The sequence below is a fragment of the Sapajus apella genome, unplaced genomic scaffold, assembly GCF_009761245.1.
Source record: "Sapajus apella isolate SASKATOON/1434 unplaced genomic scaffold, GSC_monkey_1.0 scaffold150, whole genome shotgun sequence".
In the NCBI taxonomy this organism is placed as follows: domain Eukaryota; kingdom Metazoa; phylum Chordata; class Mammalia; order Primates; family Cebidae; genus Sapajus; species Sapajus apella.
In genome coordinates, this window is record NW_022437090.1 from 505,523 (window position 1) to 524,416 (window position 18,894).

General features: G+C 35.3%; 1 protein-coding gene across 1 annotated transcript in view; it reads left to right on the top strand.

The window, feature by feature from the left end:
* ESCO2 (establishment of sister chromatid cohesion N-acetyltransferase 2) overlaps positions 1–17,897 on the top strand; it is a 29,826-nt gene extending 11,929 nt beyond the window's left edge. Inside the window, exons 6-11 of the mRNA XM_032265410.1 lie at positions 1,414–1,531; positions 2,697–2,828; positions 5,726–5,815; positions 6,442–6,585; positions 13,194–13,369; positions 16,604–17,897. Coding sequence (XP_032121301.1) covers positions 1,414–1,531; positions 2,697–2,828; positions 5,726–5,815; positions 6,442–6,585; positions 13,194–13,369; positions 16,604–16,736 — 793 coding nt within the window. The 3' untranslated portion in view covers positions 16,737–17,897. The remainder of the gene's footprint in view (positions 1–1,413; positions 1,532–2,696; positions 2,829–5,725; positions 5,816–6,441; positions 6,586–13,193; positions 13,370–16,603) is intronic.
* The last annotated feature ends 997 nt before the right edge of the window (positions 17,898–18,894 follow it).

Here is an 18,894-nt window from a genome sequence, read left to right on the forward strand (position 1 = left end):
TTTTGTCAGGTTTTTTTTCCTATTGTTTTAACTTCTTTGGGCCCTAGGGTTTGTTTTTTTTTTTTTTTTTTTTTCCTTGACTATTCGCTTCTACTTTCTAGGGATTTCTGTGCCTTCAGTCCCTGGAAAACCGAGGTCTTTTCATTACAAGGCAAGGGTTACAAACTCAGTACCTACAGAACCAGCAGGCTGGGTGAAAACTAGGGCCAGCTGAAGAATTGCCCACTTAAAAGTGCATGTGCTATTCCAAGTTCTGACTAGTAGATTCATTGATGGAATAGAGGTTTAGTGATCTTACAGTATCTGTTTATTTTATTTTTATTATTATTTTTTTTGAGACAGAGTCTTGCTCTGTCATCAGGCAGGAGTGTAGTGGCACAATCATGGCTCACTGCGACCTCCGCCTCCCAGGTTCAAGAGATTTTCCTGCCTCAGCCTCCCAAGTAGCTGGGACTACAGGTGCGTGCCACCATGCCTGGCTAATTTTTGTATTTTTGATAAAGTTTGGGTTTTACCATGTTGGCCAAGATGGTCTCGATCTCTTGACATCATGATCCGCCCACCTTGGCCTCCCAAAGTGCTAGAATGACAGGTGTGAGCCATTGTGCCCACCCCTCAATGTCTCTCTTAATATTGGAAATACACATTTTTAAGTGAAATCTCTAGATTATAAAATATTGGTAGCTAACCCAAAGTCTTAAATAACCATATGGGCCAACCAAAACATATCTGCTAGCTAGATTTGGCCTGAGGGTCACCAGTTTGCAACCTCTGTAAGTGAATCTCAACATTCTTTCCTAATAGTTAAAGGTTGTCTCAACTACATCTATCCAGCCTAAACATGTTTTTTTTTTTCCCCTTTAATAATTTCAAAGTCGTGAGATGCTGCTTTTGGTGTGAGGAAAGGCAGATTTAGTAGCTGCTTTGCTCTGGTAAAATGTTGGCTAGGTTATAATATGGTGACTGATTGCCTGTGGATCTGTGAAGTTCAGTATTATACTTATTTCCTCTAGTAGCTCAGGAATTTCTTTATAGCTGTATAGGTAAATATGGTACTAAGATTTGATTAAAAAAAAAAAAAAAAAAACTTTTTTTAAAATGTGAAGTCAATTTCCAAAATGTGAATCTGTGTGCATCTGATATTATAAAAGAAAGTCCCTAGGACTTGGAGTCAGAAGACTAGAATTTGAGTGTTAACACTGCTGTTCACTAGTTACTTTACCTTGAGTAAATTACTGACCCTCTCTGAGTGGGCCTCAGGTTTATTCTTGTTCCTGTCCCTATTATCTCATCAAGTTAATGTCAGATAGCACTAAAAATTGCAAGGTAGTCTGTTAAATGTTGTCTTTCTTTCCATTGTAATACCACAAACATTGTAAATTTATATGATATTTATCAATTTTCTGTGTCAAGATCTTTAGGTGAAGAACAGTCTTCTGTGGGATCTGTCAACTTCTTGAAACAGACCAATATTCAGAAAAATACTAATATCAGAGATACAAGTAAAAAAACAAAAGACCAGCTCGTCATTGTGAGTAAAGTCAAAACAAAGCTGCTCCTATCTAGCCCTTTACAGAAAAAGCTTGCCAACTCCTGTATTAGACAATTCAGAACTTGGTGTTTTCTTTTTTGTTTTTTGCTTTTCATTTTTGAGATGAAGTCTCACTTTGTTGCCCAGGCCAGAGTTCAGTGACGTGATCTTGGCTTACTGTAACCTCTGCCTCCCAGGTTCAAGTGATTCTCCTGCCCCAGCCTCCTGAGTAGCTGGAACTACAGGCACGTGCCACCACACTGAGCTAATTTTGGTAGAGACAGCGTGTCACCATATTGGCCAGGCTGGTCTTGAACTCCTGACCTTGTGATCCACCCTCCTTGACCTCCTGAAGTGCTGGGATTACAAGTGTGAGCCACTACACCCAGCCCAGAACTTAGTATTTTCAATGGCATTAAGGAATGTTTTATGTGACAGAATGGGAATTGTAGGTGGTGATATTGAATATTCTTGAATTTAACTGTGATTTTCTGAACTTTATTTTTTGTTAACTCTTGGGTCAAATAACTTTAATACTCTTTAAGAATTAAAGAGTTTAATATTCCTAGCTGCTTAAGGAAAAATATTGTGTAATTAAAAGTCCTAAAGTTTTTGCCCTTCGTGTTTGAAATAAGGCTTTTTGAGGTCTTTGTTTCATTAAAAACTTCCATTTTTAATTTTAGCTAAATTTCCATGATTTAATCTTATACCTTCTTAGAACCATGGGTCTAGTAAAGAATCTTATAAAAATAAAAGCATCTGGTTTTTTACACTGTCCATTCCAATAAACAATTGCCTCTCATCAATTTGTTGCATTTTTAGGTATCTTCTCTTTCTTTTTTTCCTTCCCCAAAGAGGTAGAGTCCCACCTTGTTGCCCAGGCTGGTCTTGAACTCCTTGGCTCAAGTGATTGACCCACCTTAGCCTCCCAGAGTGCTGGGATTACAGGCGTGAGCCACCACACCTGAACTGACCTCTTCTCATTTTATTTTGTCCTGGGGGTGGGAAGGAGGATATAGTGACCAGACTTTCATTTAGTTTTTTACTTGTCAGCAGAAAAAAATAAATAAGCTGAAATTTGAATGAATGATTATAGGAACTTAATTTAGAGCTACCTGTGCTATATTTAAATGGGCTTTTTTTTTTTTTTACTCCCCTATTACAGGACGCTGGTCAGAAACATTTTGGGGCCACTGTGTGTAAGTCTTGTGGCATGATATATACTGCTTCCAACCCTGAAGATGAAATGCAACATGTACAGCATCACCATAGATTTCTGGAAGGAATCAAATATGTGGTGAGCCAAAAGACAGTCTTTCAGTTTGTTCTAGAAGTAAAACTACTTTAAAGGAGACATTTCTTTTCCACCCGACCAGAAGAGTTAACTTTTAAAGATGATGTTTCAAGCTTACTATCTTGATATAAGATAAATATTTTGTAAGCACTGCATTCTGAGAAGAGCTGAGCAGTCAAGAGATACAAACTTTAAAGACCTAAAGAGATCTCATTTTCTAGTATAGTGTCTTCTTTATAGATAGCTTTAGAAAAAATAGCCTTTCCATGACTTCTCCAGGTTTTTTCTGAGAGGAGAGTTCCCACCCATTTATTAAACACCTTTCAAATCCAAACACATCCTATCATTGGCCCTATCTTTATGATTGTACCTGCTACTCAGATACATTCTTTTTCCCCATTTTTATTGCTATAGTTAATACTTTCGCGATATTTTTAGCCTGTTTATAGAAACAGCTCGCTTTTTGGGTTCCCACAGTGCTACCAGAAATGATGTCTTAAAACATAAATCTAGTATGATTATACTTTTGGAAAGAAAAAGTTCCTGCCAGCAGTTTGGTACTGTTTAATCTGGCCTCAACCTTTCCTGTGTATGTGCACATAAAATATATGCTAGAGAAATTGTAGATGTGTATATTTAAATTCTTGCCCTCTCTGACCTGATTGTTCCATCAGCCAGAAAATTCTTTCTAAAACATACGTCCTGACATCGTCTGCTTCAATTTGGACAGCTTTCTTTTGTACTAGGAATAAAACCCAGACTCCTTACCGTGGCCAGCAGATCTCTTCATATCTGGCTTCTGCCCACCTTGTCATATGACACATTCCTTCGCCAGTGCTAAGCTCCTGCTGCTGGAGTAAGCCGCATTCTCTGATGAAGCCAGAGTATTGTCTATACTGTATTGGAGCCTCTGCCTCCCTGCAGCCTTTGCCTCCCAGGTTCAAGCAATTCTCATGCCTCAGCCTCCCTAGTAGCTAGGATTACAGTCATGAGCCACCACATTCAGCTAATTTTTGTATTTTTAGTAGAGACAGGTTTCACCATGTTGGCCAAGCTGGTCTTGAACTCCTGACCTCATGATGCGCCGACCTCAGCCTCCCAAAGTGTTGAGATTACAGGCGTGAGCCATTGCGCCCAGCCAGATTTCTTTCTTTTTTGTGGAAACATACTGAACATGTTATCCTTTATATATTTTGTATATTATTCTTGTCTTACAAATATATTCTCCCTGTCCCTTTTTTAAGTTTTAAATTTATGTTTTTGATATAGTAATATTTTCACGTTTCGAAATTCACAGGATATAAAAGTGTATCCAGTAAAGTATTTCTCCATATCCCTTCCAGAAATCCCCTTAGCCCCTCTCTGCAGGTATCTATCATTAAAAAGTTCATCTATATATCTTTCAGAGATATTTTCTGCCTGTACAAGCAAATAGTATTACTTGGATTTTTTTTAACCTTTTTATGGTGTATATTGCTACAAAGAAAAGCAAATATTTAGGTAACTTGTGACCTCTGGATTTAAGTCAGGAACATCATCTCATTTCCAAAATTAGTAAAAAGTTTTTCCTATATTTAAAAAAACAGTTTTATAGCTATAAATTTTATGTTTAGAATTTTAATCCATTGGAAGTTTTTCAAGACATACTGTTAGAGATGGATCTTTCTATTTTTCCTAAAGGACTGCAAAGTGTGCCAACAGTACTGTTTGACTAGTTCATGTTCCACACTGATTAGCAATGCAACCTTTAGCGCATACCAAATTCTCTCATATAAATGGGTTTGTTATTGGACACTTTCACATCATCCATCTGTTCCTGTGCCAGTGCCATACTTTTACAAATGTAGCTTCATACTGTATTTGGATGCCTAGTTAGGTAAGTTCCCTTTCATCCTTTTCTGTAAAAAAATGTCTTGACTTCTTGTGCACATTTACTCTTTCAAATAAAAAAAAATGAGCCTGTCAAGTGCCCCCCAGATAAAAAACTTACTAGAATTTTTATTGAAACTATAGTCAAACTGTCATTTTCTGTAGGGAAAAATATCTTAGTATACCTTAGAAATTTAGTATAGTACATACTATAATGTAAACTTAGTATTTGCTGTATAAACTTAGTATATTCTTAGAAACTTAGTATGCCTCTGAGTCATATCTTTTATATCCTTAAGTAAAATTTTATAGTTTTGTCATGGATCTTGTTAAATTTATTTCTAATATTCCAATCTCATTTCTTCCAATCTTTAAGTCAATTACACCAGATTTTTTGCCACTCTCTGCCCTTGTGCTTATTCAGTTAGTTGCCTTAGCCTGAAGGCTGGTAATCACCTTCCCATTACTATACTCATTGACATTTTACCAAGGTTTTTAAACCCTTTTCAAGTCCCGTAATACTTCCGTATCATTCAAACACTAGGGCCACATGCCCAGGCACCTTGCTTGGGATTGGGATTAAAGTAGTTGTAAGACTGAACCCATCTGTGGTCTTGTCAAGCATAAGGGACAGGCATATAAAGACTTATTTAGCCTTTTCTTGGAATTTGGCTTCTTATTCTAATGTCCCCTACCTGCCTGCTGGTCTCGAACTCCTTACCTCAAGTGAATCTGCCCACCTTGGCCTCCCAAAGTGCTGGGATTACAGGCGTGAACCCAGCCCCTATACCTCATTTTATAATAGATCATATACATGTCTCCAGATAGGATGTCAGCTTATTGAGGGCAAGTACTTTGTCTTAGGCATCTTTTATTTCTCTTTCCACATTACTTTTAGTGGATTTCATCTTACCTTCTTTTATATCTGTTATTGTTTAGCCTTTAGTCTTCTCCACACCAAATTATTTAAATTTGGTTTTTTTTTTTCTCTTCACAAATTAAACTGTGACCCTTTTGTTTTCCTTTGGCAGGGTTGGAAGAAAGAACGTGTAGTAGCAGAGTTTTGGGATGGGAAAATCGTGTTGGTTCTGCCACGTGATCCAAGCTTTGCTATCAAAAAGGTATGGAACATTGTCTTTTTATTTCTTGCATTTCCCCAACCCCAAGAAATCAACCTATGTTGAAGTGTAAACTGCCTTTGCTGACAGATAATTTGCTTGGGCACGTGCTTAATGAATACTTGCATAGAAATTTATACAAAACTAAACTTAGAATTGTAGGAAAAGGATTAAAGAAGGCAGATAAGGCTCCACAGCTTATCTTTTATGTTCATATGTTCATCTTTCCCTTGTGAAAGGTAAACTAAGCTTTTCAGTGTTGAGAAATTAATGGCCCCTAGGGTCTATTTCTTATACTAGTGTGGCCTGTGTTTCTGAGGTTGGATGTTTAGCCACCGTGATCAATGAATAAAGCTAAAACAAATCTGTTTTAACGCTTCCTATTCTTTATCCTCCCAGGTGTCTGAATTTATGCTAAAAGTGATCTTTAAAATAGGTTCTTAAAACCTTGTTTCCACAGTAGCAGCTACATGCATCAATAGTGAAATAATTTTGAAGGTGTATAAATTTAAGAAATACAAATTTAAGGACTAAAGTAACAGTAATCATACATTTTGTGTATATAAATATGTATAGTTTCTATTGTACTTTTTAAAACATTCACCTATTTTGGTTTTTAAAATCATTAGGTAGAAGATGTCCAAGAACTTGTTGATAATGAATTGGGCTTCCAGCAAGTTGTTCCTAAATGTCCAAACAAAATAAAAACTTTTCTTTTTATATCTGATGAAAAGAGAGTAGTTGGGTGTTTAATTGCAGAACCCATCAAACAGGTATGGTATATTTCATTTAAATTATTGGCATAATTTGCAGGCAAAATAAAGAGAAAAGTTAGAAGTCTGTCAGCATTTAAGATTGCTATCGTTAATGACATTCTTTCTACTGATATATCCTTGACCATGTGGACAACTGAAGTTATTTATTTTTAATATTTGGAATTTTGCTTTATATAAACAGAATAGGTAAGCCAGTCTTAATTCGTGTAGTCATTTTCACAGCTGAACTATAAAGTATAGTGATTTTAAGTAAGCAGATCTATAGACTTAAGTTTTTAAAAATGTGGCTTAGTGAAGGTTAATATTTTTGGCAAAGTAGTCATTACTTATCCCTTAATTACATTCTAATTTAGGTACTAATTAGCAATTTTCTAGAAGACATATGGTTTCTCCTTGTGTTACTAGAAGCTGGGAGAGAGAAGCAGCCTGTTTGCATTTTTGCCAGTATAAGTGATCAATTTGGCCTTTTCCTTTCCTGTTAGCTTTATTAAGGTATAACTGACAAATAAAAATTGCAGTTATTTACAGTGTACAATGTGATATTTTGATACAGGTAGACATTGCAAAATGACTAAATCAAGCTAGCATATCTATCACCTCACATACTTATCAACTTACTGTGATGAGAACATTTAGATCTCTCCTAGCAATTTTTAAGCATATATTAGCTATAGTCATCATGCCGCACAATAGATCTGCAGAACTTATTCATCTTGAAACTTTGACCCTTTACCAACATTTCCCATTTCTCCCATCTCTCACTGCCCCAGCCTCTGGCAACCACCATTCTACTCTCTGCTCTCAAGTCAACTTTTGTAGATTACATATGTAAGTGAGATCTTGCACTATTTTTCTTTCTTGCCTAGCTAATTTCACTTAGCATAATGTCCTCCAGGTTCATTCATGTTGCAAATGTCAGGATTTCCTTTCTTGAGAGGCTGAATGGTATTCCATGTGTATATATACCACATTTTCTTTATTCATCCACTGATGGACACTTAGGTTGATTCTATATCTTGGCTATGAATAATGCTGCCATGAACATGGGAGTACAGATTTCTCTTTGACATACTGATTTCAGTTCCTTTGTATATACACTCAGAAGTGAGATTGCTGCAAATGGTAGTTGTATTTTTATAGTAATCATTCTGACAGATGTGAGGTCCATTTCCCTGATGGATAGTCATGATGAGTGAGCATTTTTTCATGTCTGTTCTTCATTTTTACGTCTTTTCAGAAATATCTATTCAGGTATTTGTTTTCTTGCTATTGAGTTATTTATGTATTTTGGATATGTATTCCCTGTTGTATATGCAAATATTTTTTTCCAATCAATCAGTAGGTTGGTTGGTTTTCTTTCCCCACTTTGTGCTATGCAGAAACTTTTCAGTTTGACGTCACTTTTTTTTATTCTTTTATTGCCAATGCTATTGGGATCGTAGCCACATTATTGGCCCAGACCAATGTCAAGCTTTTTTCTTGTTTTTTTCATTATAGTTTTACAATTTGAGGTCCCTCATTTTAAGTTTTTAATTCATTTTGAGTTGATTTTTCTATGTGGTGTAAGATAAGGCTCCAATTTTATTCTTCTGTTTTTGGATATTCATTTTTCCCAACATCATTTATCAAAGAGACTGCCCTTGCCCCATTGTTTGTTCTTGGCATGTTTGTCAGAGTCCAGTTGACTCTAAATGCCTGATTTTATTTTATCTGTTTTGTTCCATTGATTGCTATGTCTGTTTTAATACCAGTAGGAGTGTAATGACCTTCAGCTTTACTCTTTTTGTCTAGATTACTTTGGCTATCTGTAATCTTTTATGGTTCTATAGGATGTTAGCACTCTTTTTGTATATTTTTGTGAAAAATGATTTTGGAATTTTGAAAGGGATTATGTTGCATTTGTAGATTGCTTTGGGTAGTATGGACTTTTTAACAATATAAAATCTTCCAAGCCACGAACACTGGGTATCCTTCCCTTTATGTGGACATTCTTCAGCTTCTTTCATCAGTGTTTTCTAGTTTTCAGTGTATGGATCTTTCACCTCCTTAGTTAAATTTATTCATAAGTGGTTTTTTTTAATGCTGTTGTAAATGGATTGTCTTCTTGATTTCTTTTTTTAGTTTGTAGTTTGTTGTTCCTGTATAGAAATTCTACTGACTTTTTATGTTGATTTTGTATCCTGCACCTTTGCTGATTTTGTTTTTTCTGATAGTTATTTTGGTGGAGTCTTTCGGGTTTAAGTTCATGTCATTTGCAGACAGACTACTTAACTTTTTCCTTTCAATTTGAACACCTTTATTTCTTTTTTTTCTTCCTAATTGCTCTGGTGAGGAATTCCAGAACTATGTAGAGTAGAAATTATGAGAATTAGCACCGTTGTCTTGTTCCTGATCTAAGAGGAAAAGCTTTCAACTTTTCATTGCTTATATGATGTTAGCTGTGAGCTTGTGATATATGACCTTTAGTATATTGAGGTACATTCCATGTATATCTAATTTATTGAGAGTTTTTATCCTGAAAGGATGTCGAATGCCTTTTCTGTATTGAGATGTTTTGTCCTTCATTCTGTTAATATGATGTAGTACACTGATATGCATGTGTTGAGCCATCCTTGCATCAAGGGATAAAGTCCACTGGATCATGGTGTACTATTCTTTTAATGTGCTAGTTTGCATCTGTTTATCAGGGATATTGGGAGGTAACTTTTCTTGTAACTTCCTTTTCTGGCTATCGAATTAATTCTGGCCTTGTAAAATGACTTTGAGGGTATTCTTCTTCAGTTTTTTGGAAGAGTTTGAGAAGGATTAGTATTCTTTAAATACCTGGTAGAATTTAACAGTGACATCATCACAGATGAGGCTTTCCTATGATGCAAGTTATTTTTTTAAATTGATCTCCTTTTTATTGGTTTGTTGAGATTTTCTCTTTCTTCATGATTTGATATAGGTAGGTTTTTATTCATCTATTTCTTAGAATTTATATATTTCTTGTACATTACCTAATTTGTTGGTTTATAATTATTCATGGTCTCTTACGATCCTTTGTTCTTCTGTGATATCAGTTGTAATGTCTCCTCTTTTATTTGTGATTCTGTTGAGTCTTTTTTTCTTAGTCTAGCTAAAGGTTTGTCAATTTTATTACCTTTCAAAAGATAAATTTTGTTGATATTTTCTATTTTTCAAGCCCCCAGTTTATCTCCACTGATTTTTATTTTTTTCCTTCTACTGACTTTGGGCTTTATTCTTTTTCTAATTCTTTGAGTTGTAATGTTAGGTTATTTGAGATCTTTTTTATGTAGAACTGCTTTTGCTGCACCCCATTCGTTTTGGTATGTTGTGTTTCCATTTTCATTTGTCTCAAGAAATTTGTCAGTTTCCCTTTTCTTTGCTCTATTGGTTGTTCAGGAGCGTGTGGTTTAAGTTTCACATTTGTCAGTTTTCCACTTTTTCTCCTGTCATTGATCTCTAATTTTATACTGTTGTGAAGGTTCTGTGTGCATTTCAAAAGAATGTGCATTCTGCTGCGAATGGATGAAATACTGTATGTATGTCTGTTAGGTCCATTAGGTCTGAAGTGTAGTTGAGTGTTTCCTGGCTGGACTTCGTGGCTCACACCTATAATCCCAACACTTGGGAGGTTGAGACAGGAGGATCGCTTGAGGCTAGTAGTTTACAAACAGGCTGTGCAACATAGTGAGACCCTGTCTTTACAAAAAAATGAGCCACACAGGACATGCCTGTAGTCATAGGTACTTGGGAGGCTAAGGCAGGAAGATCGCTTGAGCCCAGGACTTCAAGGCTGCAGCGTGCTATGATCGCACAACTGCACTCTGGTCAGGGCAAGTAAGACCCTGTCTCTTAAGAAAGGAAAAAAAAGTTCAGCATTTTCTTAATGATTTTCTATCTGGATGATGTATCTGTTGTTGAAAGTGGGATATTGAAGTCCCTTACTATTTTATGTTATTTATTCTTTCAGATTCCCAAATATTTCCTTTATATATTTCGGTGCTCCAATGTTAGGTGGATATATATTTATAACTGTTTTATCTTCTTAATGAATTGACCCTTTTATTATGTAATTACTTTCTTTGTCTCTTGTGATGGTTTTGGACTTAAAGTCTATTTTGTATGATTTAAGAGTAGGTACTTCCTGTTCTTTTGGTTTCCATTTGCATGGAGTATATTTTTCTGACCCTTCACTTCCAGTCTGTGTGTATCTTTAAAGGTGAAGTGAATCTTCTGTAGGCAGTATATAGTTCAGTCTTGTGTTTTTTAATCCATTTAGCCACTCTGTGTCTTTTGATTGGCAAATATAATCCATTTTCATTTAAAGAAATTATTGATAGGCCGGGCGCGGTGGCTCAAGCCTGTAATCCCAGCACTTTGGGAGGCCGAGTCGGGTGGATCACGAGGTCAAGAGATCGAGACCATCCTGGTCAACATGGTGAAACCCCGTCTCTACTAAAACTACAAAATTTAGCTGGGCATGGTGGCGCACGCCTGTAGTCCCAGCTACTCGGGAGGCTGAGGCAGGAGAATTGCCTAAACCCGGGAGGCGGAGGTTGCGGTGAGCCGAGATCGCGCCATTGCACTCCAGCCTGGGTAACAAGAGTGAAACTCCGTCTCAAAAAAAAAAAAAAAGAAATTATTGATAAATAGAGATTTACTATTGCCATTTTGTTTTCTGGTTGTTTTATATATATTCCTTTGTTACTCTCTTGTGGTCTTCCTTTGTGATTTGATGCTTTTCTGTAGTGGTATGCTTTGATTTATCTTTTATATATCTACTGTAGGTTTTTGCTTTATGGTTCTCATGAGGCTTACATAAAATATCTTATACCAGTTTATTTAAAGCTGATAATTTCTGTCACCTACAAAAGCTCTGTACTTTTTTCTCCCTTTAGTATTACAAATTTTACAGTTTACATCTTTGTGTATTTATTTAAAAGGCTTTTTCCTTCTTTGATCTCAAAGAAGTAGACTCTTGTGCCTGTTAATAGGCAAGATACAGCCAGCTAACTCTTCTCTTCTACTCTCAGGTCAGAAACAATGTTTTCTTGTTGTTAATTAAAAACTAAATACCTATCAGAACAGATATAGTACATAAAAAATTGAGACAATACCAAATGCTGGTAGGGATATGGGGAAACTAGAGCTTTCACACAAATTGTCATTAGAAATGTAAAATGTTATAGCCACTCTAGAAAAAGTTTTGAAGTTTCTTAAAAAACTAAACATAGACCAGGCACAGTGGTTCACGCCTATAATCCTAGCCTTTTGGGAGGCTGAGGCAGGCGGATCACTTGAGGTCGGGTTCAAGACCAACCTGACCAACATGGCGAAACCCAGTCTCTACTAAAAACAAATGAATTAGCTGGGCGTGGTGGTGCATGCCTTAATCCCAGCTACTTGGGTGGCTGAGGCCAGAGAATTGCTTGAACCCAGGAGGTGGAGGTTGCAATGAGCTGAGATTGTACCACTGCATCTCAGCCTGGACAACAGAGTGAGACTTTGTCTCTTAAAAAAAAAAATTAAAACAAAACAAAAAACTATATTTACCATATGATCCAGCCGTTTTTCTCTTGGGCATTTAACAAAAACAGATGAAAACTGATGTACACACAAAAACCTATACAAGAATGCAAGAATGTTAATAGCAGCTTTATTAGTAATAGCCAAAACCTGGTAGCAACCAAAGTGTCCTTAAATGCTTTAGGTGAATGATAAACAAGCTATGATACATCCATATGATAGAATATTACTGAGTGGCAAAAACGAACAAAGAATTGATTTACGAGTCTCAAAGGCATTATGCTGAGTGGAAAAAAGCCAATCTCAAGAGATCATATGGTGTATGATTTCATTTGTTTAACATAACATTCTCATTATAGTCATGGAGAATAAATTGGTGGTTGTCAGGGATTGGGGATGGGAGAGGGGGATCGTGTGGATGTGACTATAATGAGCAAGAAGATACTTGTGGTGACTCAATAGTTCTGTACTTTAATTGTGATAATAGTTGAATGAATATATAGGTATGATTAAATGTCATGGAATGATACACACACATTATACCAATGTTAATTTCATGGTTTTGGTATTATACCAGTTATGGAAGATGTAATAATTGGGGATAACTCAGGGAAGGATACATGGTCGTCTGTAGTGTTTTTTTAACTTCTTATGAATCTATTTCAAAATAAAAATGTTTAAGAAACTTGAAATGCCAACCAAACTTCATAGTTAATAGATATAAATCTTTAGTGTTACTGGTTTTTTTAGGTTGTCATATATACATTTTAGGATGGAGAGAAAGAGAGGTTTATATACTTTATTAAAGGAAGAGTCTAATGCTTAACAATTGCTTAAGTTAAAGGGGAAAGTTTCATAATGGTATGGGATGCACTAGAATGTGTGAATGTCTCAACTATTTTTTATAAAGCATTGTGTGACTAAATGGATAAGAATTTAAGAAATATAAAATATTAACATTTTTGGTGGAGATAAAAGTTAAATTTTTGATACTTGTTTAAGGAATTTTTTTTTTAAAGCATTGTGAGCTCATCTGTGCTGTTAGCTGTAGATGCTTCTGTATATCATTGCAGGCCTTTCGTGTCCTGTCTGAACCAACTGGTATGCAATCCCCAAACTCTAAAGAATGTCCTAGGGCTTGGCAATGTTCAGATGTACCAGAACCTGCAGTCTGTGGGATAAGTAGAATCTGGGTTTTCAGATTGAAGAGAAGAAAGCGCATTGCAAGACGACTGGTTGATACTCTCAGGTAAGAAATAAAATGGATCTAGATGCAGAACCTTAGGTTCATAGCTTTCTTAGAATCTCTCGGCTCCGAGCTGTAAAGGGAAGGATATTGGTAAGATACTTCTGTATGAATACTATCAAAGTCAGGCTAAGGAAGGTATTGGCACTAGAAAAACAATGTTAGATGTACTCAGCCTTGGGCGCAACATTCCAAGTCTAAAACATACTGGCCCACTGCTTTTCAAACTACCTGTGCTAAAGGACTAGTTTAATTTGTCACAGACCAACAATAATAAAATAAAAATGGATTGCTAGAAAAAAAAGGAAAAACAGCATAGTTTGAAGTGAAAAAAAGGAAAAACAAAAAAAATATAAGCTTGAATTTTTATTAGACTTAGCAGATTGAAATTATGCTTCAATAAATATAACCTGTACAAAATAAAGGTTTGCATAATTACAGAAGCTGTACATGTTCATTGACAGTGACTAGGTAATTAAGACTTGCTATAACTCAAAAGCATAACTAAATAAAAACTGGATTTGTGAGACAATCCATAGAACAAGAGAAAATAGTTAGAAATCATTTGTCAAAGGAGGGTCTGATACCCATAAAATAATTCTTAGGACACAATTAAATGAACTTAATTTAAAAATGGACAAAGAATTTCAGTAGACATGTCTCTAAAGATGAATTGCAAATGGTTAATTCAACATAAAAAGATGCTCAACATCTTTAGGTATCAGGGAAATCACAAAACAAAACCACAGTGTGATGCCACTTTATACCCAGTAGGATGACTGTAATAAAAAAACAGACAAGTGTTGGTGAAGTTGTAGAGGATACTGAAACCCTTGTACATTGCTGGTAGGAATGTAAACTGGTACAGTTGGTGTGGAATACAATCTGACAATTTTTCAGAGTTAAACTGTTAATGTGACCTAGTAGTTCCACTCCTGGGTGTATACTCAAGAAAACACATCCCCACAAAACCTTGTACATGAAGGTTCATAGCAGCATTATTTATAAAAGCCAAAGGATAAATAATCCAATATGTGATTAATGAATAAATGTGGTGTATCGATAGAGTAATAACAACCGGATATTATCAAGCCGTAAAGGAAATTCTGGCTCACACTACAACGTGGAGGAACCTTGAAAACATTATGTTAATTGAAATAAGTCAGTTGCAAAAGATCACACATTGTGTAATTAATTTATATAAAATGTCCAGAAGAGGCAGGCAAATCCAGAGGCAGAAAGTAGATGTGTAGTTTTCAGGGACTGAAGAAAGGTGAATGGATAGCAACTAATAATGAGTACAGGGTTTGGAATAATAAAAATGTTCTAGAATTAGATAGTGGTGATGATTGGACAGTATTTGTTAACATACACAAGACTACTCAGTTGTACACTTTTAAAGGGTGAGGCTTATGGTATATGAGTTATATCTCAACCAAAAACGTTAGTCTTCATTTTTAGCTCCCATGTGCACAATTGAACTAACACCATTGCGGTTTAAAGTTTCCAATATCACAAATGAGCTTGTTTGCCAATTTACATAATACAGGTTATATGAATGAGTTTCACAAGACTTATTCTCTCAACTTCTACATATATTTCATTGTGGACAGATAATGTACAAACTGATAACCTCACTTGGAATAGTGTTATTCAAGCCTCTTGCATTCTGTGCCACTTTTAAAGAATGAATACCAAGACCACTATGGGAACCCAATCTTGGGCCATAGTCAACCACACATACTTACCAAGGGGGAGATCAGTAGGAAAAAATGAGATCTTAAAAAGATTTTTATTTGACAATTAGTTATGAAACACTTTTTTTTTTTTTTTTTTTTTTTTCTGAGATGGAGCTTCACTATTGTTGCCCAGACTGGAGTGCAATGGCACGATCTTGGCTCACCACAACCTCCGCCTCCCGGGTTCATGCAATTCTCCTGCCTCAGCCTCCTGAGTAGCTGGGATTACAGACATTCGCCACCATGCCCAGCTAATTTTGTATTTTTAGTAGAGATGAGGTTTCTCCATATTGGTCAGGCTGGTCTTGAACTCCTTACCTCAGGTGATCTGCTCACCTTAGCCTCCCAAAGTATAGGGATTACAGGCATGAGCCACTGTGCCTGGCTAAAATACTTCTTTTCTATGTTTTATATTAAATAGATACATAAATTTGGTATGAGGAGTACCAGTATGTAACCTAGTTGTACCATATTATGTATTTAATTATAGTTAATAATTAGAAGGTTATGTCTTCTAATTGAATCAAATTCTTTAATTTTTTATTCTGAAATAATTTCAAACTTACAAAAGAGCAGCAAGAATAGTAAGACTTTGTCAAGATCCATTCAGTTCAACATTTACCTCATTTGCTTTACCATTCTGTGTTTAGATAAGCTTTCTGAATTATTTCAAAGTAAGTTACATATATTATGCCCCTTTACCCCTTCATGCATCAGTGTGTATTTCTTGAGAACAAGAATATATTATATTTGATACAGTTATCACATTTGGGAAATGTAATATTGATATAATGCTTTTATCTGACAGTCCATATTTCACTTTTGTGTGTTGTCTCAAATGTCCTTCGTGGCATTTTTTTTTTTCTGCCCAGTGACTCATACTGCATTTAGTTGTCACATCTCTTTAGTCTTTGTTTTCCCTAATCTGGAAAAGTTTCTTAACCTTTTGACATTGAAGAATTTGAAGAGTGCAGGCCAGTTATTTTATACAATATCCCTCAATTTTGATTCTCTTTTTTTTTTTTCTTTCATAAACAAGTTGTGGGAGATGTTAAATTAACCATTTCCTTGTTACTTTTAATCCTAAGGTGGGCAAGATCAAGGAGAGTTTAGTCAAAATGCAAATGATTTTTGCCTTCTTAAAACTCTGAGTGCATGTTTTCTTTGAAGAAAATATAGTTACTGGTTAAAATTGGTGATTTTTTTGTTTGTTCTAATTATCTGTACTTTTAATTAGCAATATGATCTTATATTAGTTGCTCTTTACCACGGATATCCTAGAGTTAGGTGGATGGTTCCCTTTGCCTCTCAGCAGAATTTTTTCTGGACCTTAGTTTTCTCGTCTTTGAAATGATATCATTAGACTTCTTTCTCTAAAATATAAGGCATTTTTTCACTTACTAAAAATAAGTTTGCTTTAAGTCAAGAGTATTAAACTGCTCATGTAAATTAGAATGTTAAGTTGCTTCCATTATTAAATCATCTTTTCCTCTTTTAGGAATTGCTTCATGTTTGGCTGTTTTCTGAGCACTGATGAAATAGCATTTTCTGACCCGACACCAGATGGCAAGTTATTTGCAACCAAGTACTGCAACACACCTAATTTTCTTGTGTATAATTTTAATAGTTAAAGCTGATTTCAGTTATAAAGCAGTTACTATCTGGATAAGTTCAGAGAGAACTTTATTATAAAATACAAACTTTTAATATTAAAAAAAATACCAAAACTCAGTTATGCACACAGACACACATACACACATATCACAGTTTTGTTCCTTATGAGTTGAAAAGTCAGGAATTAAATTTGTTGAAAATTATCTGGGATTCAAAGGAAGGAAAAATCTTCGGGTGATTTACTGATTAGCACTCTGAATTGTTAATTACAATTACACTCTGAAATTTTGTAGGTATAACTGGAAAATTACTTGACTGTTATGTAAGAGCATTGACAAAGGAAAGTGATTTTTGTCTAGAAATGTGACCTGGTCTTCTATAAAACACACTGTTAGACCAGGATTATCTAATGCCCCATCAGAAGCAAAGAGGCAAATTTACACTTGGGCAAGTAATTTCTATGCTCAATTTGTAAAAGGAATTCCTGAATGTTTTTTTTTAATAGAGGCAGGGGTCTCATTATGTTTTCCAAGCTGGAACTTTTGGGCTCAAGCGATCCTCCAAAAGTGCTGGGATTACAGTCATGGCCCACCGTGCCCAGCATCATTCCTGACTTTTCTATATGAAGTCTTTACTTGGTAGGCACTCATCTGTACTAAGTCAGTTTGAGTATCTTTGGAAAATGTTTAGAATTTATTTTTTGTAACAAGAAAAGATGGTAAGGATTAATATTATCCTATTTGCATTTCCGTAGAGCAGAATTCTATAGCTTAATGTTTAATCTTTTTGAAAATAAAATTAAATGTTCATCTGTCAGATTTAAAATTATACTTAATAATTGCACTATTTTATTTTTTTGTTTGGAAATATTGGTAGTACTGCTTTAGGAACTTCTTACTGGCAATTGATGTCATTAACAAAATGCCTAGTTGGAGTAGATGATACATTTGGCCTTATTTTCTAATTTTTTGCTTATTTAAAATGCACCTTACTTGTTCTATATGGCAAAAGTCTTTACAAAATATATGGTTATAGAACCAAGGTTAGTAAATATACATACGCTGGTGGATCAGAGACCATGACTCTGTGTAAATACAATGAAATGTTCGCACATTTTACTTGTATAATCCTTGGATACTTTAAAAAGCAAAACATTGTTCAAATTGTTCTGATTCTAAGAAATCATTCAACTGCTAGCAATAAGACTCTAGGCAAGTTGTTTTATAGATTGTAATTATACATAGAACTATTAATCTGCTTTCATTTTATTTGCCTGTAAGTTAACATGGTTCCAAAATTTAAAAGCCTGGGTTCCCAAAAGAATGTGGAAGTGTTAAAATGTGTGTAATTATGCAAACATTTTAATGCTGTTTTCTGCACTTCTGTTTATTTTTTTTAATTTTATTTAAAAATTTTAATTAGCATTTTGCTTGCTTAATGGTTTTGTCATCAATTAAAATTATTTAATAGTTTATTTTATACAACTAAATCTGATTTTTTAAATTATACTTTATCATAAAAATAATATATGTTAAAAAAATTCATATACAGAAATAGAGATTGCCAAAAGAAAAGGCTTCCCATTATCCTGCTTTGGATGTAGTGTGTATTACTTTAGATTAACTAAATACATATGCAGTTATTTTGCATCTTGCTTCACTTCAGTATGTCTTAGATATGTTGTATTTCAGGAACTTTTTCTATTTTAAATATAGCATGATTTGCTGTTGATACTGTTGGCTTGATTGGGTGGATTTTTTGTTTTCGTTTAATTTAACACATACAAGAAGCAAGTGCACTGAGAAGATCTCAAAGCAACAATACCCCAATGACAGTGAGCACACCTACCACCCAGATCTTGGTTGGTTGCTTTCTTTTTTCCCCACCCTAGGCTGAAGTGCAGTGGTACAAACATGGCTCACTGCAGCCTTAACCTCCCAGGTTCAAGTGATCCTCCCACCTCAGTCCCCTGAGTAGCTGGGACTACAGGTGCGTGCCACCACTCCCAGTTAATCTGTGTATTTTTGGTAGAGACATAGTTTCTTAAGCTCCTGAGCTCAAGCAGTCCTCCCATGGTGCTGGGATTATAGGTGTGAGCCACCGCACCCAGCCAGATTTTGCTTACTAATACTTTCCTCCGCAAAAGGACCTGGGCCTCTCTGGAGAACTGGCTCA